The 25,062-nt window shown below is 45.0% G+C and overlaps 2 protein-coding genes across 2 annotated transcripts; both read right to left on the bottom strand.

Annotated features, from left to right (window-relative positions):
* Positions 1-8,425: 8,425 nt before the first annotated feature.
* Positions 8,426-10,623, bottom strand: LOC123101790 (E3 ubiquitin-protein ligase WAV3-like). Its single transcript, XM_044523080.1, has 3 exons — positions 10,606-10,623; positions 10,199-10,528; positions 8,426-10,156 (listed from the first exon to the last, which is right to left on the bottom strand). Exons 1-3 carry the CDS (start codon positions 10,621-10,623, stop codon positions 8,426-8,428), a joined length of 2,079 nt encoding a protein of 692 aa, XP_044379015.1.
* Positions 10,624-15,239: 4,616 nt separating this feature from the next.
* Positions 15,240-17,997, bottom strand: LOC123105922 (E3 ubiquitin-protein ligase WAV3). Its single transcript, XM_044528105.1, has 2 exons — positions 17,805-17,997; positions 15,240-17,674 (listed from the first exon to the last, which is right to left on the bottom strand). Exons 1-2 carry the CDS (start codon positions 17,820-17,822, stop codon positions 15,470-15,472), a joined length of 2,223 nt encoding a protein of 740 aa, XP_044384040.1. The 5' UTR covers positions 17,823-17,997; the 3' UTR covers positions 15,240-15,469.
* Positions 17,998-25,062: the final 7,065 nt, after the last annotated feature.

Below are 25,062 nucleotides of genomic sequence, written 5' to 3' on the forward strand. Positions count from 1 at the left end.
GCGTCCAAACTAGAAGTGACCCTCTCTACTCTTTCGCACATGCTATGCGGGTGAAATGATGATACCATGCCAAGTTTCAACATTTTCAGAATTCATTTTGTAGTGATTTTCAATTTCACGGTCATTTAGCTCTCTAAACAATTAGGTAAATGACCGAAAAACAACAAATGATGTTAGAACATGTTGGAAATTGATGACGTCGCTTTGAATGCTGCATACTGAACACAAAAGAAGTCCGGAGTTCAAATAAGTTATTAAAAATAAAAAAGAGGTGTAATGCTGGTTAATTTGCTTCAAGCCATTCGGAATAGTGTAGACTGCACTGCACATAGCTCAGTGCAATCTATGCTATTCCGCAAGGCTTGAAGCTAATCAACATGCAGGTGAGCATTGCAACTCTTCGTCATTGTCTGTGCACTCACGGCTTATAAACCGCTCATACTGCCTCTCTCTTGGCGAGGTGGGACTAAAAATCAGCTCACTAAGAAACTCTAGTACCGGTTCAGGGCATGAACCGGTACTAAAGGTCTTCGTGGGGGCCCCCAGCCTGACCATAGCCTGACACAGCCTCATTAGTACCGGTTCGTGGCATGAACCGGTACTAAAGGTTGCCTATGAACCGGTACTAATGATGCCCGCCCGCCTAGCCGTTGGAACCGGCACTAATGGTCACATTAGTGCCGGCTCAAATTCAAACCGGCACTAATGCATCTCACATTTGACCCTTTTTCTACTAGTGTATCACACCCGATCATCACGTGGTGTCTCAGCACGAAGAACTTTCGCAACGGTGCATACTTAGCGAGAACACTTGTACTTTGATAATTTAGTGAGGGATCATCTTATAATGCTACCGTCAATCAAAGCAAGATAAGATGCATAAAAGATAAATATCACATGCAATCAATATAAGTGATATGATATGGCCATCATCATCTTGTACTTGTGATCTCCATCTCCGAAGTACCGTCATGATCACCATCGTCACCGGCGTGACACCTTTATCTCCATCATAGCATCGTTGTCGTCTCGCCAATCTTATGCTTCCATGACTATCGCTACCGCTTAGTGATAAAGTAAAGCATTACAGCGCGATTGCATTGCGTACAATAGAGCGACAACCATATGGCTCCTGTCAGTTGCCGATAACTCGGTTACAGAACATGATCATCTCATACAATAAAATTTAGCATCATGTCTTGACCATATCACATCACAACATGCCCTGCAAAAACAAGTTAGACATCCTCTACTTTGTTGTTGCAAGTTTTACGTGGCTGCTATGGGCTTTAGCAAGAACCGTTCTTACCTACACATCAAAACCACAATGATAGTTTGTCAAATTGGTGTTGTTTTAACCTTCGCAAGGACCGGGCGTAGTCACACTTGGTTCAACTAAAGTTGGAGAAACTGACACCCGCCAGCCACCTGTGTGCAAAGCACGCCGGTAGAACCAGTCTCACGTAAGCGTACACGTAATGTCGGTCCGGGCCGCTTCATCCAAGAATACCGCCGAACCAAAGTATGACATGCTGGTAAGCAGTATGACTTATATCGCCCACAACTCACTTGTGTTCTACTCGTGCACAACATCAACGCATGAAACCTAGGCTCTGATACCACTGTTGGGGAACGTAGTAATTTCAAAAAAATTCCTACACACACGCAAGATCATGGTGATGCATAGCAACGAGAGGGGAGAGTGTTGTCTACGTACCCTCGTAGACCGGAAGCGGAAGCGTTAGCACAACGCGGTTGATGTAGTCGTACGTCTTCACGGCCCGACCGATCAAGCACCGAAAGTACGGCACCTCCGAGTTCTAGCACACATTCAGCTCGATGACGATCCCCGGACTCCGATCCAGCAGAATGCCGGGGAAGAGTTCTGTCAGCACGACAGCGTGGTGACGATCTTGATGTTCTACCGTCGCAGGGCTTCGCCTAAGCACCGCTACAATATTATCGAGGATTATGGTGGAGGAGGGCACCGCACACGGCTAATAGATCTTAAGGATCAATTGTTGTGTCTTTGGGGTGCCCCCCTGCACTTGTATATAAAGGAGCAAGGGAGGAGGAGGCCGGCCCTAGGAGGGGGTGCGCAAGTGTGGAGTCCTACTAGGACACCCTTGTCCTAGTAGGATTCCACCTCCCATATGGAATAGGAAAAGAGGAAGGGAAAAGGAGAAGGAAGGAAGGGGGCGCCCCCTTCCCTAGTCCAATTCGGACCAGACCAAGAGGAGGGGTGCGGCCACCCTTGAGGCCCTTTTCCTTCTTTCCCGTATGGCCCAATAAGGCCCAATACGTATTCCCGTAACTCTCCGGTACTTCAAAGAAAACCCGAATCACTTGGAACCTTTCCGATGTCCGAATATAGTCGTCCAATATATAGATCTTTACGTCTCGACCATTTCGAGACTCCTCGTCATGTCCTCGATCTCATTCGGGACTCCGAACTCCTTCGGTACATCAAAACTCATAAACTCATAATATAACTATCATCGAAACCTTAAGCGTGCGGACCCTACGGGTTCGAGAACAATGTAGACATGACCGAGACACATCTCCGGTCAATAACCAATAGCGGAACCTGGATGCTCATATTGGCTCCCACATATTCTATGAAGATCTTTATCGGCCAGACCGCATAACAACATACGTTGTTCCCTTTGTCATCGGTATGTTATTGCCCGAGATTCGATCGTTGGTATCTCAATACCTAGTTCAATCCCGTTACCGGCAAGTCTCTTTACTCGTTCTGTAATACATTATCCTGCAACTAACTCATTAGTTGCAATGCTTGCGAGGCTTAAGTGATGTGCATTACCGAGAGGGCCCAAAGATACCTCTCCGACAATCGGAGTGACAAATCCTAATCTCGAAATACGCCAACCCAACAAGTACCTTCGAAGACACCTGTAGAGCACCTTTATAATCACCCAGTTACGTTGTGACGTTTGGTGGCACACAAAGTGTTCCTCTGGTAAACGGGAGTTGCATAATCTCATAGTCATAGGAACATGTATAAGTCATGAAGAAAGCAATAGCAACAAACTAAACGATCAAGTGCTATGCTAACAGAATGGGTCAAGTCAATCACATCATTCTCCTAATGATGTGATCCCGTTAATCAAATGACAACTCATGTCTATGGTTAGGAAACATAACCATCTTTGATCAACAAGCTAGTCAAGTAGAGGCATACTAGTGACACTCTGTTTGTCTATGTATTCACACATGTATTATGTTTCCGGCTAATACAATTCTAGCATGAAATAATAAACATTTATCATGATATAAGGAAATAAATAATAACTTTATTATTGCCTCTAGGGCATATTTCCTTCAAAAAGACCATCGCTCGTCCCCGACCGCCACTCATAAGGAAGACAATCAAATAACACCTCATGTTTGCATAACGTTTACCATACGTGTATGCTACGGGACTTGCAAACCTCAACACAAGTATTTCTCAATTTCACAACTACCCAACTAGCATGACTTTGATATTATTACCTCCATATCTCAAAACAATCATCAAGCATCAAACTTTTCTTAGTATTCAACACACTCATAAGAAAGTTTTATTATTAATCTTGCATACCAAGCATATTAGGATTTTAAGCAAATTACCATGCTATTAAGACTCTCAAAATAATCTAAGTGAAGCATGAGAGATCAATAGTTTCTATAAAACAAATCCACCACCGTGCTCTAAAAGATATAAGTGAAGCACTAGAGCAAAACTATAAAGCTAAAAAGATATAAGTGAAGCACATAGAGTATTCTATCAAATTCCAAATCATGTATGCTTCTCTCAAAAGGTGTGTACAGCAAGGATGATTGTGGTAGACTAACAAGCAAAGACTCGAATCATAAAAGACGCTCCAAGCAAAACACATATCATGTGATGAATAAAAATATAGCTCCAAGTAAAGTTACCGATAGAAGTAGACGAAAGAGGGGATGCCTTCCGGGGCATCCCCAAGCTTTGGCTTTTAGGTGTCCTTAGATTATCTTGGGGGTGCCATGGGCATCCCCAAGCTTAGGTTATTGCCACTTCTTGTTCCATAATCCATCAAATCTTTACCCAAATCTTGGAAACTTCACAACACAAAACTTAAAGTAGAAAATCTCGTGAGCTCCGTTAGCGAAAGAAAACAAAAGACCACTTCAAGGTACTGTAATGAACTCATTCTTTATTTATATTGGTGTTATAACTATTGTATTCCAACTTATCTATGGATTACAAACTATTTTACTAGCCATAGATTCATCAAAATAAGCAAACAACACACGAAAAACAGAATCTCTCAAAAACAGAAAAGTCTGTAGTAATCTGTAGCTAGCGCAAGATCTGGAACCCCAAAAATTCTAAAATAAATTGCTGGACGTGAGGAATTTATCTATTAATCATCTTCAAAAAGAATTAACTAAATAACACTTTCCAAATAAAAATGACAGCAGTTCTCGTGAGCGCTAAAGTTTCTGTTTTTTACAGCAAGTTCAATCAAGACTTTCCCCAAGTCTTCCCAACGGTTCTACTTGGCACAAATACTAATTAAACACAAAAACACAACCATAACATAGGCTAAATAATTTATTTATTACTAAACAGGAGCAAAAAGCAAGGAATAAAAATAAAATTGGGTTGCCTCCCAACAAGCGCTATCGTTTAACGCCCCTAGCTAGGCATAACGAGCATGAATAGATCTAGGTATTGCCATCTTTAGTTTTCAATTTTTTAGCGGAATCAAGCTCGAATCCAGGAGGTTCTTTACGTTTCCCTTCATATGCTGAAATTTTTAGATCTAAAGAATCCAACCACTTATTGCAAAGGGTAATCAACATATTCATGCGGTAAATATTTCCACTAATGTTCTTAAGAGGTTCAAGAGATTTCTGCAAGATTTTAGTAACTTCACAATTTTTTTCAAAAACTTGTGTCTCTTCCTGAGTAGGATGAGGCCCCTTTTGTTGAGGTAGTGTTCCCACTATACCTTCTATAATTTCAAGTGCAATATGGGGATCGATTTCAATAAAATTGCCTTTGGCAACGCAACCTAAGAGTTGTCTATGAGACATATTTAATCCAACATAAAAATTGCGAAGCAAAATTCTCAGATTTATTTCAGAGGTACAATTATGATGAGATTCCATTATTCTCAACAAGGCATATTTTAGGTTTTATCCTAACCTTTGTTTAAAGTGAAAGATTTCGAACTCAGGGGTCAACGGAGAAGATACAGGACTAGCCATGACGACAAGCAAACAAACTAACACACGAGCAAACAAACGGGCAAAAAGGCAAACGGAGAAAGAGAGGGAGGATAGAGAGAGAGAGGGCGAATAAAACGGCAAGGGTGAATTGGGGGGAGAGAAAAACGAGAGGCAAATGGCAAATAATGTAATGCGGGAGATAGGGATTGTGATGGGTACTTGGTATGTTGACTTTTGCGCAGACTCCCCGGCAGCGGCGCCAGAAATTCTTTTTGCTACCTCTTGAGCACTTTGTTGGATTTCCCCAAAGAGGAAGGGATGATGCATCAAAGTAGCGTAAGTATTTCCCTCAGTTTTTGAGAACCAAGGTATCAATCCAGTAGGAGGCTACGCTCGAGTCCCTCGTACCTACACAAAAACAATAGCTCAACGCAACCAACGCGCTTAGGGGTTGTCAATCCCTTCACGATCACTTACGAAAGTGAGATCTGATAGAGATGATAAATAATATTTTTGGTATTTTTGGTATAGAGATGGAAAGTAAAAGCAAAGTAAAAGCAAAGCAATAATAAAGTAATGGAGATTGATATGATGAGAAAGAGACCCGGGGGCCATAGGTTTCACTAGTGGCTTCTCTCAAGAGTATAAGTATTCTACGGTGGGTGAACAAATTACTGTTGAGCAATTGACAGAATTGAGCATAGTTATGAGAATATCTAGGTATGATCATGTATATAGGCATCACGTCCGAGACAGGTAGACCGAAACGATTCTGCATCTACTACTATTACTTCACTCATCGACCGCTATCCAGCATGCATCTAGAGTATTAAGTTAAAATCAGAGTAACGCCTTAAGCAAGATGACATGATGTAGAGGGATAATTTCATGTAATATGATAAAAAAACCCATCTTGTTATCCTCGATGGTAACAATACAATATGTTCCTTGCTGCCCCTTCTGTCACTGGGAAAGGACACCGCAAGATTGAATCCAAAGCTAAGCACTTCTCCCATGGCAAGAACAACCAATCTAGTAGGCCAAACCAAACTGATAATTCGAAGAGACTTGCAAAGATAACTAATCATACATAAAAGAATTCAGAAAAGATTCAAATATTATTCATAGATAGACTGGATCATAAACCCACAATTCATCGGTCTCAACAAACACACCACAAAAAGAAGATTACATCGAATAGATCTCCACAAGAGTGGGGGAGAATATTGTATTGAGATCCAAAAAGAGAGAAGAAGCAATCTAGCTACTAGCTATGGACCCGTAGGTCTGAAGTAAACTACTCACACTTCATCGGAGGGGCTTGGATGATGATGTAGAAGCCCTCCGTGATCGATGCCCCCTCCGGTGGAGCTCCGGAACATGCCCCAAGATGGGATCTCGTGGATACAGAAAGTTGCGGCGGTGGAATTAGGTTTTTGGCTCCGTCCCCGATCGTTTGGGGGTACGTGGATATATATATAGAAGGAAGAAGTACGTCGGTGGAGCTTTGAGGGGCCCACGAGGCAGGGGGCGTGACCTAGGGGGCGCCCCCTACCCTCGTGACCACCTCGTGGCTTTCTTGACGGAGGGTCCAAGTCTCCTGAATCTTATCTGATGAGAAAATCACGTTTCTGAAGGTTTCATTCCGTTTGGACTCCGTTTGATATTCCTTTTCTTCCAAAACCCTAAAACAGGCAAAAAACAGCAATTCTGGGCTGGGCCTCCGGTTAATAGGTTAGTCTCAGAAATAATATAAAAGTGGAAAATAAAGCCCAATAATGTCTAAAACAATAGATAATATAGTATGGAGCAATCAAAAATTATAGATACGTTGGAGACATATCAAGGACGTTTAGGGAGGCTTTACATGTCAGGTTGTAGATGTTCTAATGTGTTATTGGGATACTTGCCCATGTCTACGTAGCTTTGCTTATTTGTTTTCTTGTAATACTTTTCTTCCTTTTTTGTTACTTTTTATTTTAGAAAAAATGGTTAGGCAATTTAAAATGTATTTAGTTTACTTTAGGATAAAAAATTTATGGTATTTGGAAAAGTATTCACCTATTTTCTAAGATGTTAGCACATTTTAGAAAATCTATATAAAAGTTAAATGGAAATGATAAGTACCCGTCGTCAGGTACGAGCACATGGCAAATCAAACGTTTTCGATGGAAATTCTAGGGATGCATGTATGGCAAGTTAGTTGACACACACATAATTTTCTGTCAAAAAATAAAACTAAAGCATGAGGTTGTCATGTTTGCCAACTAAATTTGTCATCCTCGCGTCAGTAAACTTGAAATCGAAAATGTTCGATTTGCCATGTGCTTGTACCTAATGTGAAGGTGTTACCAGATTCCAATCTATACTCACATTCAAATGTTATAAAAGTTTTCATATTTTTAATTTTTTTTGCAAAAACATTTAGGTTATTTCAAAAAGAGTTTTCATATTTGAAAAAAATGTTCCTGCTATAGTAGGGAAGTGTTCTAGATTTAAATAAGCTTGATGAAATTTTCAAAAAGTGTTATGTATGTGTCAAAATATTCATGTAATTAAAAAGTGTTTGCAATTTTTTTAAATCTTCACATAATTGAAAAGATGTTCCATATTTGTAGATAAAGAATCATGTTTTATTTAAGTGTCAATTTTTTTAAAATGTTCATGCTTTTCAAAAAAGTGTTCACGAATTTTATAAGTGCTCATTTAAAAAGTTTCTATTTTTTAAATGATCTTGTAATTTTATAAGTATTCGCACACTTAGAATAGATTATTAATACAACAGTTTTGTATTTCATTTTGCCTATTTTTTTTGTATTTTCGCCAAAAAAAAAACAAATCCGTACTACTTTCATGTGGTACTTTTCAGAACAGAAACAAATGCGTGGACAAATAGCCATACTGATTGAGTACTAAGTACTACTCCCTTCGTCCGGAAATACTTAGCATAGAAATGGTTGTATCTAGATTTATTTTAGTTATAGATACATTCATTTTATCCATTTATAGAACAACTATTTTGGGACGGAGGGAATAGTTTTTTATATATAAAAAAGGTTTCTGAGATCCTGATCGAGTAGTAGTTACACAAGAGAAACAATCACCAAATTGTCCCAGTATAAAATAAGCAATAAAATTATCCCAAGTCCAAACACGTTCTAAATGACAGGTCGTGCTCCATTTTTTCATGTGCATAATGGCTACTGGTTTATGTCTGCGTTGGCGCTTGGAGTTGGATCTTCGGTTCGGAGCTCCCGGCATCTTCTTCTCCGGCCACGGGCGGCTGCTCCTCCTGCTGCCTTTGCTCGGTCGACGCCCCCCGCGCCACACGCGAGCGCAGCAGCATGGCGCGCATGGCCGGCGTCGCGTACGACATCGTCGCCTCGTTGGACGCCTCGGCCACTGGCGCCGCCGCCCTATATCCCCCCGCGATCGACCCCACTCCTCTTCTGATCATCCTCCTCGGTCCACCATTCCGCGCCCTCATCAACGTCTGCTGCTCCTCCGGCTCCAGCATCTGCCTGGAGGTGGCGCGTTGCTGTTGGTGCGCGCTCATGCCGGCCAGCATGTACGCCCGCCCCGACCGCATGTAGCTCTGCCGGTTCGACACGCGCCCGCGCATCTCCTGCAGCTCGGCCCCCAGTGCCATGATCATGGGGTCGCCGTCCCCTGCCGCCTCCGACTGCTCCAGCGCCCGCTGACGGTTCTCGAGGATCTCTACCGCCTCCTGGTGCTCGCCCCGCTCCGCCGCCGCCCTCGCCGCCGCGATGTCCTCTGCCGCCTCCACCCGGACGCGCTCCCGCTCCACCTCCACCGACTGTTCTGACGCGTCCGGCGCGTGCTCTGGCCTCGCCACCACCGTGTCCTCCGCCGTCACGCTCACCTCCGCGCCGGTCGCCGCGTTTCTGTAGCTGAAGACCACTTTCACCAGAGCAGTGACATCGCCGTCTGTCGATTCGGCTCTTGGCACGGCCAGGAACAGCAAGAAACGCCTCTCCTCGTCGGCGTCCTCGTCGACGCGGCTCTCGTAACGGCCGGATTTGACGGACACGACACGAACGCCGGGGTGCACGCACGACACGGCGATGCGCGCCTCCTGGACCACGACGGAGAGCAGGCCGCCTATGCACTGCGCGAACGCGTCCTGGATCACAGCCTCGTTCTCGATGAACGAGAACGTGCCGCCCGTCGCCTCGGCGATGACGTGCATCGCGGCCGCGTCGTGGTCGTTGCCGAAGCCGAAGGTGTGGATCGGCGCCGACCAGTCGCCGTCTGTGGCCGTGCGCGCAAAGGAGGGCGGGACGAGCGCATCGTAGTCGTTTACCTGACCGCCCGACGGGCCCCATCGTCTCATGCGGGTGTAGGTGTCTTGGCCGTCGGAGAGGAGCACAACGCTAGAGACGGCGTTCCTGTGGCGGCGCTCGTTGAGCACCATGGCTGCCATACGGAGCCCCTCGGCGATGTTGGTGCCGCCGCGCGCCGCGAGGGACTCCACGGCGCTCACGGACAGAGCCTTCCCGGCGTTCGTCATGCGCGTGAGCCTGGTCACCCGGCGCGCCTCGGAGGAGAAGGACACGACGCAGAGGCGGTCGTCTGGGCCAAGGTTGTCGATGACAAACCTCATTGCCTGCTTCAGCAGCGCCAGCTTGTACCCACACATGCTGCCGCTGACGTCGAGCACCATCACGAGGTCCAGCGGCGCGCGGGGCGCCTCCCCACCGGGCACCATGGTTTCCGTGATCCTGGGAGCCTTCACGTGCACGAGCACGGCAAAGCTGTCGCTGGACGAGTCCCACGCAATGGCCGGATACTCGCTGTGCATCTTGACGACCACTGCTCCGTTCGGTGCAGCCCCTGCTGGCCCATAGGCCGGACCAAGCCGCTCGTCGTCGCCGAAGATGGGCGGTGGCGGTGACTGAACCTGCTCATTACGCACCGGCTGCGGCGGCGATGGCGGGGACTGACCGTTCACGAAATTCACGGGCAGTGGCTGACTGTACAGGAAATGCACGGGCGGTGGCGGCGATCTTCGTTGCTGGGTGGGCATGCGCGGCCACGATGATGTCGGCCGCACGGGCGGAGGCTGCGGGACACGCATGGCACGGGGCGGCGGAGGCGGAGGCGCAGGTGGTGGCGGCCGCACGATCGGCAGGTCGCGCCACTGCGCTTTGCAGAGCGGGCAGACCAGGTGGCCGTAAGCGACGCTGGTGGAGATGCAGTTGAAGTGGAACGCGTGGCAGCAGTCCGCCGTGAAGATGGCCTGCCGACCGCCGGCGACCATGCCATCGAGACAGATCGCGCAAGGATGTGTCTACGCAGGCACAAACGGATAACACACATTACACTTCAGATGGATTCAGCTGAAAGAAGAAGGGTCAGCGAGGACACCTGATCAGGGTCTTCCATCTATTCAAGTCAAGCTGCTATGAAATGGAAGCTAATTTGATACGAACAAGTTATACTAACCGGATGTACATAAGCGACATATATAAAACGAGGCAGCTGGAGGAAATAGAGAACAGCAATGTGAGATATCATCATGCAGGCCACGCCTTGTCCACCCCGACTCAAATAATTCTCCCTCGGGGCATTTGATTCCCTACAAATAGTGGAGTATTCGGTGGTGGAGTAAATTTACTTCACTGAGTTTTGGGTCGGACCTAACCGATTCCTTATATATAACGTAGTAATTTCTTTCATTAGCATTTCATATTTGGTCATCGAAACACATTTCTTTGGTTACTTCATTCAACAACATTTTGATATATTGTATGTAATAGCTAATTCACGAATTCTTCGCTACGAGAGCAAAACCAAAGAAATAAAAACCACAATTAGACATTTTAAAAGATATCAAACTTCCATAACTGCTCCCGCTAGTTGGATTAGTATCTTCTTTATGTTTTCATTTTAGAGTAAATGGCACTGGCGATCTAAGAACTTGCCTTGCGGGTGCACTTTAGTCACGATACTAACAAGCCGGAAAAACCCGTCATAGAACTTGCGTTGCGGATGCAATTTGGTCACATGAGCCATTTAAACCGGCTAGCCGTCCGGTTTTCTCTCTTTTGCGGTCATGTGCGGCGCACGTGACATCAGTAAAGGACGAAAATTGTCATATGCCGCTCACCTGAGTCCCCGGCTGGCCTTGGTTTTTTACACAAAGGCCCTTGGCTTTGTAGATATTTTGTGTTTGACATATGAAGTGTTGTGACTCAAGTTTTCCACCTGTTTTTCTTTTTTAATTCACAAAGCCCCTACTGCTGTATCTTGATGGCCGCAGAAGATACACGGCCGGAGAGTATCTTAGATTTTTGATCCGGACAGGTATGCATGGCCTGCCCTATTTTCCTTGTACGTCTTCTTTTTGTTTTGCTTGTCATGTCATTCATATTAATTGCTCGGTCCTGCTACTTATCATGACATTCACATTTTTTAAGCATGTAACAACTTTTTTAAATATACGAACAATTTTAGATACACTGTGGACATTTTTCTAAATAAGTGATGGACATTTTTCGTATATGTGGTGAATATATTTTTAAATGCATGAACATATTTCAAATACACAATGGCCATTTTTCAAAAAGACAATGGACATTTTTTTATATACCTGACTAACACTTTTCCAATATGTGATAAATGTTTTTTGAATGCGCAAATAACATTTTAGAAATACGTGATGAACTTTTTCACATATGTAATGAATATTTTTCCAATGCATTGTGAACATTTTATAAATACACACGGTCATTTTTAAAATCGTAATTTTTCTATATACATGGTGAACATTCTCTAAATACAAGATGGACACTTTTCATATATATGATGAACATTTTTTCTGAATAAATGATGGACATGTTTTGAATACATGGTGATTTTTACACAATGAACTCTTTTTCAAATACACTATCAAGATTGTTTTCAATATGCGCTGAACATTTTTTTACGGTACAATCGAAATGTTTTCACTCTTTTAATATATTTTTTATAATGAATGAAATATTAAAACAATAAATATTTCTAGAGAATATGTACGACTAAAGGAGAAAAACAAAACAAAAATTGTAAGAGAAAAAAAAATCACGGGTGCATGTGCTCCATGCATGCAGCGCCTATGTGCAGACCTATTTGCTTGCTTATCCATTCGTGTGTCCTCTATGGCACGTTGATGGCTGCTTCTCATGTTCTCTTTCTGCGAAAAAAACAGCAGGGGCCTTTGTGCAAAACAAAACAGGAGCAAAACGGGAGTCATGGCACTTAAGAGGTTAATACAAAATTACCTATAAAACCAGGGGCCATTGTGCAAATAAACAAGGCCGACTAGGGACTCACTTGAGCGTCGCATGACAATTTTCGCGCCCAACCGACGTCATGTGTGTCGCGCCTAACCGCAAAAGAGAGAGAGAAAACAGGCAGCTGGCCGGTTCAGATGGCCCGTGTGACCAAACTGCACCCGCAACGCAAATTCTATGATGGGTTTTTTCTGGTTTGCAAGTATCGTGACTGAAGTGGACCCGCAAGGCAAGTTCTTAGACCGCCAGTGCCATTTACTCTTGTTGATTCTCTCTATTGGCTTCTCGAGTTTGCACACTTCTTTCTTCTTCGATTCCGTAGAATTCTATGTTGCTTCGCATCTAGTATCATCTCTAGCCTCCATTCCAGCAACGAGTGCACGAGCATCTATCAATTTTTGTGCTTTCAATAGATCGATGCAATCTTCTTTCGAATAGCAAAACTTGCATCCATACTACACACAAATTTGAGCAAACAATGAGCTACCGAAAGTGTGTCGAATCCGTGACAACCTAATCAAAAGAAGCACATACCCCATCTTTTTTGCACTTGAAGAACACCCATCTGGGATGTTCTGGCGTGGTAGAAACTCGGCGCACCACCTGCCGTGGGCAATCGTTGCACTTTATAACCGGCAACGGTGAGCCGACGAGCCGTTGTGTTAGCACCAAGCCCGGGCAACGGTCGGGTGTGTCTTTGCCAGTGAACTGCCGACGGGAGAGATCTGAGTGGCTAGAGGAGGAACCAACATCTGCATGCGGCACGGAGGCGTTGCTGGGGCTGTGCGGTCTAGTACCCGGCCAATCCATGGCAAGGCACAGTCACTGGTGGCGGGAAGCGCCAAATCCGGCGGCGGCGGCAGTCATAGCCTATGGAGCATCTGCAGTGGCGTGTGGTGGCCGGCAAAGGTGCGAGGGCAGCGACGGCATCGATGCGGTGTGGCAGTGGGGCTGGGAAGGCAGCAAAGGAAAGAGGATTTTTTTACTCAACTGTTGAGCGGTTTAGTAAATATAAGGAGGCGCTGCGTCGCTGAGAATAATTTATCTTCCACTAGTGCTGATTGAGGATCGGCTTGGTGCCGATTGCAGAAGTAAAACCAAATTTTTACTCCTCTAACCGGTTATAGGGATCAGTTAGAGCATCTATAGCCGGACACGTCAAACCAACTCTCATACACCCGCGGACGCGCCCGGTCAATGACCGAATATGAGAGAGAAGGAAAAAAGGACCTAACCGGACCCCTCATATCATCCCTATACGCCCGAGCTGTCTGCAAACCCTCATACTCATCTCAAATGTAGAGAGGATATGAGGGCTCGCGGACGCGCCCGGGCAAGCACGACAGTCCGCCAAAGGACGCGACCCTACCCGGACCACATTTTCTCTTTATTTATTCATTATTTTCTTTCTCTCCCTTCATCTCCACCAATCACATGCAAGTGACCAGACATATGAGAATGAAAATAAGGAGTGTGATTGCACGGACGGATAAATAAGGGTTTAAAATGGACACGCCCGGTCACCAGTAATGGATATAGCCTAATGGGCCAGGGTTGGCCAATTGTATAACTGTTCATAAAAATTGCTTTTTCATAATATTTTAACTTTTGTCCTATGATATTAAGCTATTGAAAAAAAACCTTGGATGGGCACGGCCCATCCTGTTCACTCTCTACACCCGCCACTGCCGATCACTGACCGGACGCGTCCGCGGGCGTTTAAGGGGTTATATTTGCTATGTCTGGCTGTTGATGCTCTTAGAAATGGCATATTTGATCCAATGAGTGTCAAACAAAGTTTACAACAAAAGGGGCATGTCCAGTAGTTTTAGTGGGTTCTCGTCTTTGAAGGACAACGATTGTAGAAACAACACCCTAAGCTGATGTGTGATGCCCCGGCTCAATGAAGCAAATCAAATGTTTTAAAGCACCTCCCCCCTCCCCCCTCCCCCGCCCGCTCAAGAAATAAGTGTACTTGATTTTGTACTAAATTAACGACACTCGTTTTGAGATGGAAAGATTATTTGCCTACCCCCCTCCCAATAAGTGTAGTTGATTTTGTATTAAATTAGCGACACTTGTTTTAAGATGGAGAGAGTATTACTCAATCTTACTAACTATCTCCTCTAGACCAAAGTAGAAAGGACTAACAACAACAATCATTGGCCGCACCGACTACAACTTTAGAGATTGGACCGACCAATTAAAGTGTTTGGCATACTCGCCCATGGCTTTATTTTATTTTTCTTTATCTGTTAACTTTTATTTCCTTATAATTTTAGAAAATAAAATAAATGCTTTCAATTCAAAACCCATTTACGTATTTTAGGAAATTGAGCTCTTGGTATTTATATTAGCATTCACCTATTTTATTTTTTGCACATTTTGGAAAATGAAATAAATTTTTAATTGTGTTCTTTAAATGTTATAAAAGTGTAAACATTTAAAAAAATTGCACATTTCAAAAAATGCTCATGTGATTTTAGAAAGTCTTGTCATATTTGAAAAAATGGCCATGCAAATGTAGAAATGTTTTCTATTTTTATATAACCTTCACGTAGAGAAAGTGTTATGTATGTTTCAAAATATTTATGTAACTAAAATTGTTTGCATAGTTTTTTGTAAAAAAGTTCAGATAATTCTAAAAGGCATTCCATTTTTCTAGAGAAAGAGTCATGTTTCTTTAGTGTCCCAGATATGTTTTCAAGTTTTCATGAATTTTAATAGTGTTCATGAGATTTGCATTCGAGTTTACCCCCAAAAGATTTGTTTTCCACAACTCTTCAGGTGGTGTTTCAGAAAAGAAACAAACTTTTATGCGTCCCTGTAAAACACTCAGGTAGTAGTTACACAGGAGAAACACTCACCAAATTTGTCCCAGTATATAAAAAAGCAATAAAATTATTCCAAGTCCAAACTCGCTCGAAATGATAGCTCGTATGCAGAATGGCTACTGGTTACGTCTCCTTTGGGGCTTGGATCTTCACTTCGGAGCTCCCGGCATCTTCTTCTCCGGCCATGGGCGGCTGCTCCTCCTGCTGTCCTTGCTCGGTCGACGCCCCCCGCGCCACACGCGAGCGCAGCAGCATGGCGCGCATGGCCGGCGTCGCGTACGACATCGTCGCCTCGTTGGACGCCTCGGCCACTGGCGCCGCCGCCCTATATCCCCCCGCGATCGACCCCACTCCTCTTCTGATCATCCTCCTCGGTCCACCATTCCGCGCCCTCATCAACGTCTGCTGCTCCTCCGGCTCCAGCATCTGCCTGGAGGTGGCGCGCTGCTGCTGGTGCGCGCTCATGCCGGCCAGCATGTACGCCCGGCCCGACCGCATGTAGCTCTGCCGGTCTGACACGCGCTCGCGCATCTCCTGCAGCTCGGCCCCCAGTGCCATGATCATGGGGTCGCCGTCCCCTGCCGCCTCCGACTGCTCCAGCGCTCGCTGACGGTTCTCAAGGATCTCCACCGCCTCCTGGTGCTCGCCCCGCTCCGCCGCCGCCCTCGCTGCCGCGATGTCCTCTGCCGCCTCCACCCGGATGCGCTCCCGCTCCACCTCCACCGACCGCTCCGACGCGCTCGGCGCGTGCTCTGGCCTCGCCACCGCCGTGTCCTCGGCCGTCACGCTCACCTCCGCGCCGGTCGCCGCGTTTCTGTAGCTGAAGACCACTTTCACCAGAGCAGTGGTGTCGCCGTCTGTCGCTTCGGCTCTTGGCACGGCCAGGAACAGCAAGAAACGCCTCTCCTCGTCGGCGTAGAGCTCCCCAACTCGAACAGACGCAGCGCGGCCGTCCTCGTCGACGCGGCTCTCGTAACGGCCGGACTTGACGGACACGACACGAACGCCGGGGTGCACGCACGACACGGCGATGCGCGCCTCCTGGACCACGACGGAGAGCAGGCCGCCTATGCACTGCGCGAACGCGTCCTGGATCACAGCCTCTTTCTCGATGAACGAGAACGTGCCGCCTGTCGCCTCGGCTATGACGTGCATCGCGGCCGCGTCGTGGTCGTTGCCGAAGCCAAAGGTGTGGATCGGCGCGGACCACTCACCGTCAGCGCCAGTGCGCGCGAAGGAGGGCGGGACGAGCTCCTCATAGTTGTTGGCCTGGACGCCAGACGATCCACGGCGCCTCATCATGGTGTAGGTGTCTTGGCCGTCGGAGAGGAGCACGACGCTGGAGACGGCGTTCCTGTGCCGGCGCTCGTCGAGCACCTTGGCGGCCGTGCGGAGCCCCTCGGCAATGTTGGTGCCGCCGCGCGCCACGAGGGACTCCACGGCGCTCACGGCCAGTGCCTTCCCGGCGTCCGACATGCGCGTGAGCCTGGTCAGCCGGCGCGCCTCGGAGGAGAAGGACACGATGGAGAGGCGGTCGTCGGGGCCAAGGTTGTCGATGACGAACCGCATGGCCTGCTTCAGCAGCGCCAGCTTGTGGCCGCTCATGCTGCCGCTGACGTCGAGCACCGTCACGAGGTCCAGCGGCGCGCGCGGCGGCGGCTTGTCGCTGCCGGCCGCCACGGTGTTGGCCATCGATGGAGCCTTGACGTGCACGAGCACGGCGAAGTTGTCGCTGGACGAGTCCCGGGCGACGGCCGAGTACTCGGCGTGCGTCTTGACGACCACTGCCCCGTTCGACGCAGCTGCCGGTGTGCTGTCAGCTGGCTGCCCGGAGGCCGGCTCCACCTGCTCGTCGTCGTTGAAGACGACCGCAGGCTCGGGCGGCGGCTGATGATGCTGGACGGTGTGCACGTGCGGCGGCGGCTGGTGATGCTGCATGATTTGCGCATCCGGCGGCGGCGGCGGCGGCTGGTGATGCTGCATGATATGCCCGTGCGGCGGCAGCGGTACCTGCGCTGGGAACGGAGGCATCCCGCCGTGCATGAGAGGAGGCGATGCTATGGGCTCGCTCGGAGGCTGCACGGCGTGCATGGGAACGGGACGACCCAGCCTAGGCAGCGTACGCGGCTGCGGCTGCGGCACCGGCGCGGTGGGTCTTAGGAACGGCAGCTCTCGCCAGCGCGCGTTGCAGAGCGGGCAGACGAGGTGGCCGTGCGCGACGCTGGCGGAGATGCAATTGAAGTGGAAGGTGTGTGAGCACTCCGCCGTGAAGGTGGCCTGCCCGCCGCCGGCGGCCATGCCGCCGAGGCAGATGGCGCAAGGATTCTCCTGCGCACGCACAAACAAACACATGATTCAGATGCCGTGATGATTGACGAGCGAAATATATCAATCAAATCGATGATGAAGATGAACTGATGAACACAAAAATTGCAATCTTCATGATTCATTTGATTACCTGGTCAGGGGCTTCCATCTCTGCGACTGCAAGCTGCTGTGGAAACTGAGACGAACAAGTCAGCAGGGCAGCGGCGACATAAAACGAGGCAGATGCTTCGTCGGGAAGGAAAATAATTGTAGCAGTGTTAATTTCCGCCGTGGAGGTCACGTTCGTCGTGCTTGACCCTGACCCAAACGCCTAAATAATGTGAACTTGCTGAACTTCGCGGAAGAAATATGGTCATTCAGTACGTCGTCTGCTTCACCGTCTTAGAAAAGTGGAGAAGGACAAGGACGGTCGATGAAACTGAGGTTATCATTCCCATTGTTTTTGGGGAAGGTATTATCCGGAACTGGAATTTACACGACATGTTCGCGGAAATGACTTTGTGCTACCAGACGACGAGATGGGGCATTTCGTTTTGCTCGTTGCATTAAAAAAAGACACCCATACCCACCATACGTGTGGCATAAAAGGCATTCGCCCACACAGCGTGTATGGTATGAGCTGGGGGGCAGCCCACACGGGCTATGTATGGGCGAATAGTGGAATTGCCATGTGTGTTTGCTTAGTTGTCATATACGCGCAACTGCAGTTGCCATCCAATAACATACGACTGTCGTGTGGGCGAAAAGCAGTTTGCCCACACGCGCATGGACTAGGTGGTGACATAGTGGGCAGAAACTAGTTCGCCCACACAGCGCAGCTAGCAAACGCGTGTTGTGGGGCATGTGGGCGACCTCTCTAACGCCCACACACCAGCTTTGTGCTACGTGGCACACGAAAATTGCCTCGATGTGTTAAGATTCGTGCAAACTTAACTGGACGATGATCCAAATGTGTGGACGAGTTGCAATGTTGCTATACATGTGGGCGTTAGTGTTTTCGTAAAAAAACGAATGAAACAACTATTACTACCTTCGTCCTGCCCAAAACAGGTGGCATATATAAATTCAATCAAAAAGTCAACGTTTTCTAAGTTTTTTTTACGAATAAATACTTTCAAAGTTTGACCAAGCTCTTCTTTGCTACAGCCGCCGCCTTTCTAAAAAGATAGGGTTCCTTTGCCTTTTGCCGGCGTTGCCGTTGGCCCGACTCGTCTGCGGTGGCTTTAGGACCATAGAAGCGGAGTGGATCTCGGTCGTAGCCAATGGGAGGGCTTAGTTTTTTGATCTTTCTTCGAGTTTTTGTTAGAGTTTGTGTTAAATTATTTCTTCAAGACGGCGGCGGCTCAACTAGGCCCTCCCTACTTGGGGGGGGGGGGGGGGATCCTCTTTCCCCGCTATTATTTGTGGTGGCAGGATGATTTCCTGCAAACTATTCTCAATGATGTCGTGCAGGAGAATTTAATAGAGAGAAGTGCATATGACACCTCCCAACTCTAGCCCTAATCTAATATACACCCCCCAACTCCAATACCATCTAATATACACCCGCAACTCTCAAAACTGGCCATAATTCAACCCTCCCTTCCCTGTTGACCGATTTTGACCCAGTATAACCGGTTTTGACTGAGTGAACAGTAAAAATAAAATTTTAAAAATCATAAATATTTTTTTTGAAAAATTTCAAAAATGTTCCAAGTTTTTTTCACCTCGTGAATAGTAAATTAAAAAAAATCACCTTTTCAGCATGTTTGGACACCTGAGTAAATTCGAGATGTCCGTAAATTTGATTTTTTTTTCAAAATTTCAGCTTGGTGAACAGTAAAATTGTTTTTTTAAACCCTTTTTTGCATGGATGATGTTTGAGCGCGTGGTGATTTTTTTTGGATTTTTTTCCCGAATTACTGTTCACCATGCTGAAAATTTTGAATATTTTTCGAATTTACGGACATCTCAAATTTACTCAGGTATCCAAACATGCTGAAAAGGTGATTTTTTTTTTGAATTTACTGTTCACGCGGTGCAAAAACTTGGAACTTTTTGAATTTTGTTAAAAAATATATTTTTTTGTTTTTAAATTTTTTATTTTTTACTGTTCACTCAGTCAAAACCGGTCAAACTGGGTCAAAACCGATCAACAGGGAGGGGAGAGTTGAATTCTAGCCGGTTTTGAGAGTTGGGGGTGTATTTTAGACGGTATTGGAGTTGAGGGGTGTATATTAGACTAGGGCTAGAGTTGGGGGTGTAATATGCACTTCTCTCAATTTAATACAAAGACCTATTAATTTTGCCTCATGTCCAAATTTTCCCATTGTTAAATATGTTGATGACATCCTCATCATCTTGTCAGCTTGTTCAACCCAACTGTCCCAGCTTAAACTCCGAATTGATTCCTTCTCTAGAGCTTCTGGGCTCAAAAGCAAATTATGACAAATCAAACCTGATTCCTATACATGTATCAGAAGAGGAGGTTCATGCTCGGACTGGCATTCTGGGGTGCTCTATAGCTCAATCCCCCTTCACCTACCTGGGAGCTCCTCTCAGCATAAGAAAGCCCAAAATGGAACACTTCATGTATATTATTGAGAGAATTCAAAAAAGACTCGGTGTGTGCTCTGACTACCTGAGTTATGATGGGAGGCTGCTGATGGTCAATTATTTCCTATCTTCATTACCCACCTTCCTTATGAGTTTTCTTCTTTTTATAAAGGCATTATTACTTAAGTTGACAAATATGGGAGACATTTGTTTTGGAGAGGGAAAGATTTGGAAAGAAAGAGTCCTCCCTTTTGGCGGCAGCATGGGAGCTAGTATGCAAACCTAAAGAGCAGGGTGGATTAGGGATCCTCAATTTACAGTTACAAAACAATAGTCTGCTGATGAAGATGCTCCATAAGTTCTTCAATCATCATGATATACCATGGGGCCACTTGGTCTGGGAAGCATACCATGCCAATGTGCAACATGTTGATCAGCCTACTGCTGCTTCTTTTTTGGTGGAGAGATTGTCTCAAACTAATGCATATCTACGAAAACATGGCCAACTGCACTGTACTCAATGGTACCTCTATCCAATTCTGGACTGATACTTGGAATGGTCAGCCTTATACTCAAATTTTGGCCTCATCTGCACTCCCTTTGCCAAGACTGATCAAATTTCTATTAGCCAGTTATGGAGCCAGGATGATCTTTTCCATCTACCTCTCTCTAAAGAGCCATTTGAACAAGTTAATTTTCTTCTCCAACTTGTGAGATTGACCTTCACACATATCATGATTTGTTGCAATGTCCAGCAGATGGAACCACTTACAAAGTCAACAACATATACAAGATTCTCATGGGTGAGCATGATGTTCTACCAGTTACTAAACGGTTTTGGCACACATGCTGTTAACTAAATCATTATATTATTTTTCCTGGCTGCTCATTAACAACAAACTAAGCACCAGGGCCATGTTACAACGCAAGAATTTCTCCCTGGAGGAATACTCTTGTTTGTTATGTCATCTGCATGAGCTTGAAACAAGAGATCACCTCTTTTTTCGTTGCCCCTTCGCTAGGGTTTGCTGGTCCTACCTTTGTCCCAACTAGGCTCCCCTATATCAGGCCATACAAATGGATATCAATGATATGAAAACTCATATAGACTTGCCTTTCGCTTTGGAGGTCATCATCCTTGCTGCCTGGGCCATCTGGACTACCTGAAATGGTTGGATTTTCAAAAGGATCCCTCCAAGCCTATACACTTGCACAAGAAAAATCAAGAATGAGCTTCAGTGGCTAGTCCACCGGGCCACGAGAATTTTTTTCCAACCTTGAAGCCTGGGTTGATGCTCTTGTTTAGTAGGGATTTTGTATCGGAAGCGGATTAGGAGCACTCGGGTGCTCCACCCCCCTATATTCAAAAATAATTTAATAATTCAAAAAAATTCAAAAAATCATGAATATATTTTTGAACCAAATATGACTAGGTATTGTACTCATATAAAAAGTTTGGCCAAGGAATTATTCTCGTTGACTCCATGGCAAAAAAAAACAAATTTATGACCACAATATAGCATGAGTAGTATACTTGTATCTAGCATTTTCTAGGAAATCTTTGGATCTGGATACAATAAAAGTCATTCCCTATTTAATCTTTTTATACGAGTGCAATACTTGGTCATGTTAGATTCCATAAAAAGTTTCAGGATTTTTTGACTTTTTTTGAATTACTAAATTATTTTTGAATATAGAGGGGTGTAGCACCCGAGAGCTGATATGCATTTCCGTTTTGTATCCCCCTTTTGTTGTTTATTATTTTTCTCTCTTCTTTCCTCTAGCTATATTATTTATTCACATGTCTGTATAAGTTTCTTTTTTCCTTTTGAATACTTGACTTTGTATTTGTTATTTGAAAATCAATAAAAATACACGACAAAATCCTAACCTTTTCCTAAAAAAAACATACACAAAAGTCATGGTTGAGATATTTGGGCCAGAATACTTGATGGCATCCAATGACGAAGACGAGTAAAGACTGAGGAGGTCTGGGATGTTTGGATCAATGGACCGCATGCATCGAACATGCTGTTAACTAAAGCATGTACGGCGGACCCAACCGCTCGTATCTCTGCCGGTTCGGGCAAGTTTGACAATTTTGACCTGTGAACGAAAACATTTCACAAAATAAACTGCGTTGCAAAAAAATTCACTCAGCTGACCGTTTTGAGTGGCGCCCGACACGAAGGCGCCACACCCTATGGTGCAGCGCCTAGCTCGCAGGCGTTGCAAGTCTGTCCAGCGTGGCACTCCGGGCCCCACTCCTGGTTGTGCAGCGCCTAGCTGAAAGGAGCTGCACAGTGTAGTGCAGCGTCTAGCTGAAAGGAGCTGCACTATCTTATATTAAAACCGTTATAATTTTTAATCCGTGTATCCGATGAAAACGTGCCTTATATCAATGTTGTGCATTTTTCTATGTTCTACGCAATGGTGGCATTTTTATCTATGTTAGGATCAATTTTCTTGATGAAAACTCTGTGGAAAAAGTGCATCATAATATAACTGTCAGAATCTGTTAAAACTTACAAACTTGGCATGATGATATCCATTGACCTATAACTCTTATGCATTTGCATCCTACATGAGTTTTGCACTACATAATGTGTACATTCACGCCATGCCTATCCTTGCCATGTTAATCATCTTTAACATGTTCATTTCTTGCATGTAAGTGACTGACATGATATAAATGAACTTCTGTTACAGAAAGTTGCATTTTGTAAGATCCATAGTAATTAATCCTGGGATCATATGAATATGATCTAACTATGAAAGTTGGAAAATCTTATGTCTACTTTATCTCCATGTAATTTTCATACCCACTAAATATTTGCATCACTATGTTTTTGAGACACTAAAGTACCTAAGGCAATATTCTACCAGATTAACACTTATGAATTTCACCAAGTCCCTCGATGTCAAGAGAACTTCGCATTTTGTAAAATGCATAGTAAATCAACCGTGCTTCATATGGAATAACTTTATATATGAATTTGAGCATCTCCATGTCTACTTTCAGTATACCACACGTGTTTTCACAAAACATGTTCATATCTTGAGTTTTACCAAACCCCTTGGCATGAACTTGATATGTTTTCCATTTAGAATTTTGTGCAGATCGGTTTAGTTTTCCTGCTAGCTAAACTTTGTTTTTCATTATTCTAGTAAGATAAGCCTTCTGACTTCCAGCTAGTAGCACCAACAACTAGTTTTGCTGCTAATTCTGTTTTGTCATCCTGGTTAGCACTAGGGTGTCCTAAGCTATCAAGTTCAAACCGACTCACTCTGTACCGACCTTATACCCTATATATATAGCAGTACGCAATACAAGCAACTACATCTTTTTTCAGTAGCCTAAAAGCTGAGGTCAAATCAAAGAACATGTGCTCTTGCTACTGACAACAAACATTATAAGTGTTAAATTTTAAGAGTATATAAGTATATATCTTTACAAAATGCAAAGTTCTATTGACATCCAGTGACTTGGTGAAATTAACGTGTTAATCTAGTAGAATATTGCCTTAGGTACTTTAGTGTCCCAACAACATAGTGATGCAAATATTTAGTGGGTACGAAAATGACATGGACATTGATGAGGCACGGACTAGCGAGACGCTAATTTGTGCGTGTAGATGGCCCGGTCTTTCACGGCGATGCTTGATCAACAGTCCGTCTTCTTGTTCCTCCTTGCAACCTCCAAGAATAATTTTCACCCACGTATGAAAATACACGAATAAAAATAATGATCTTCTTGGATCAGCACGTAGGTGTTGATGTGATGATCAACCCTCCGTTGCTAGTAAATTTTCACGATAGAAAAATCATAGATGATATACAAGATATGGTCGCCCGAAACTCGAATGTTTTCAGTATGTCTCATAACTCACGAATAAACCAAAACTGCCCCATGATGATCCTCCCCACGCCATGTTTTTCTTATAGTCCAAATCTGCTCATACTATGCATACATGACCATGCACGTCTCTTCGTCTTGAATCTAATGCATGCAACACTTCGTTGATCTTTGGTCTGCTAATTACAGAATTTATTCTCGATCCACACAACTGACATACATGACCATCGTTTCCTTGATGCAATCTGACCGCATGCATGACATTATTTTCCAATGGCTTCTCTCCTTAACTGGCTTAGCTTCGATAGCATTAACAATTGATGGTGCCATGCCCGTATCAGACATAAAGTAGACATAAGATCGATTTTCCAACTTCCATAATTAGATCATATTCATATAATGCCAGGATTAATTACTATGAATCTTACAAAATGCAACTTTTAGGGGTAGAAGTTCATTTAGTCACTTAGATGCACGAAATGAACATGTTAAAGATGATTAACATGGCAAGGACAGGCATGGTGTGAAAGTACACATTGCATAGTGCAAAACTCATGTAGGATGCAAATGAATAAGGGCTATAGGTCAATGGATATCATCAAGCCAAGTTTGCAAATTTTAACAGATTCTGTCATTTATATTATGATGCACTTTTGCCACAGAGTTTTCATCAAGCAAATTGATCCTAACATAGATGAAAATGCCACCATTGCGTAGAGCACAGAAAAATGCACAACATTCATATAAGGCACGTTTTCATCGGATACACGGATTAAAAGTTACAACAGTTTTATATAAGATAATGCAGCTCCTTTCAGCTAGGCGCTGCACAACCAGGAGTGGGGCCCGGAGTGCCACGCTGGACAGACGTGCAACGCCTGCGAGCTGGGCGCTACACCGTAGGGTGTGGCGCCTTCGTGTCGGACGCCACTCAAAACGGTCATCTGGGTGAATTTTTTTCAAATCAGTTTATTTTGTGAAATCTTTTCGTCCACAG

Source organism: Triticum aestivum, chromosome 5A, assembly GCF_018294505.1.
Source record: "Triticum aestivum cultivar Chinese Spring chromosome 5A, IWGSC CS RefSeq v2.1, whole genome shotgun sequence".
In the NCBI taxonomy this organism is placed as follows: domain Eukaryota; kingdom Viridiplantae; phylum Streptophyta; class Magnoliopsida; order Poales; family Poaceae; genus Triticum; species Triticum aestivum.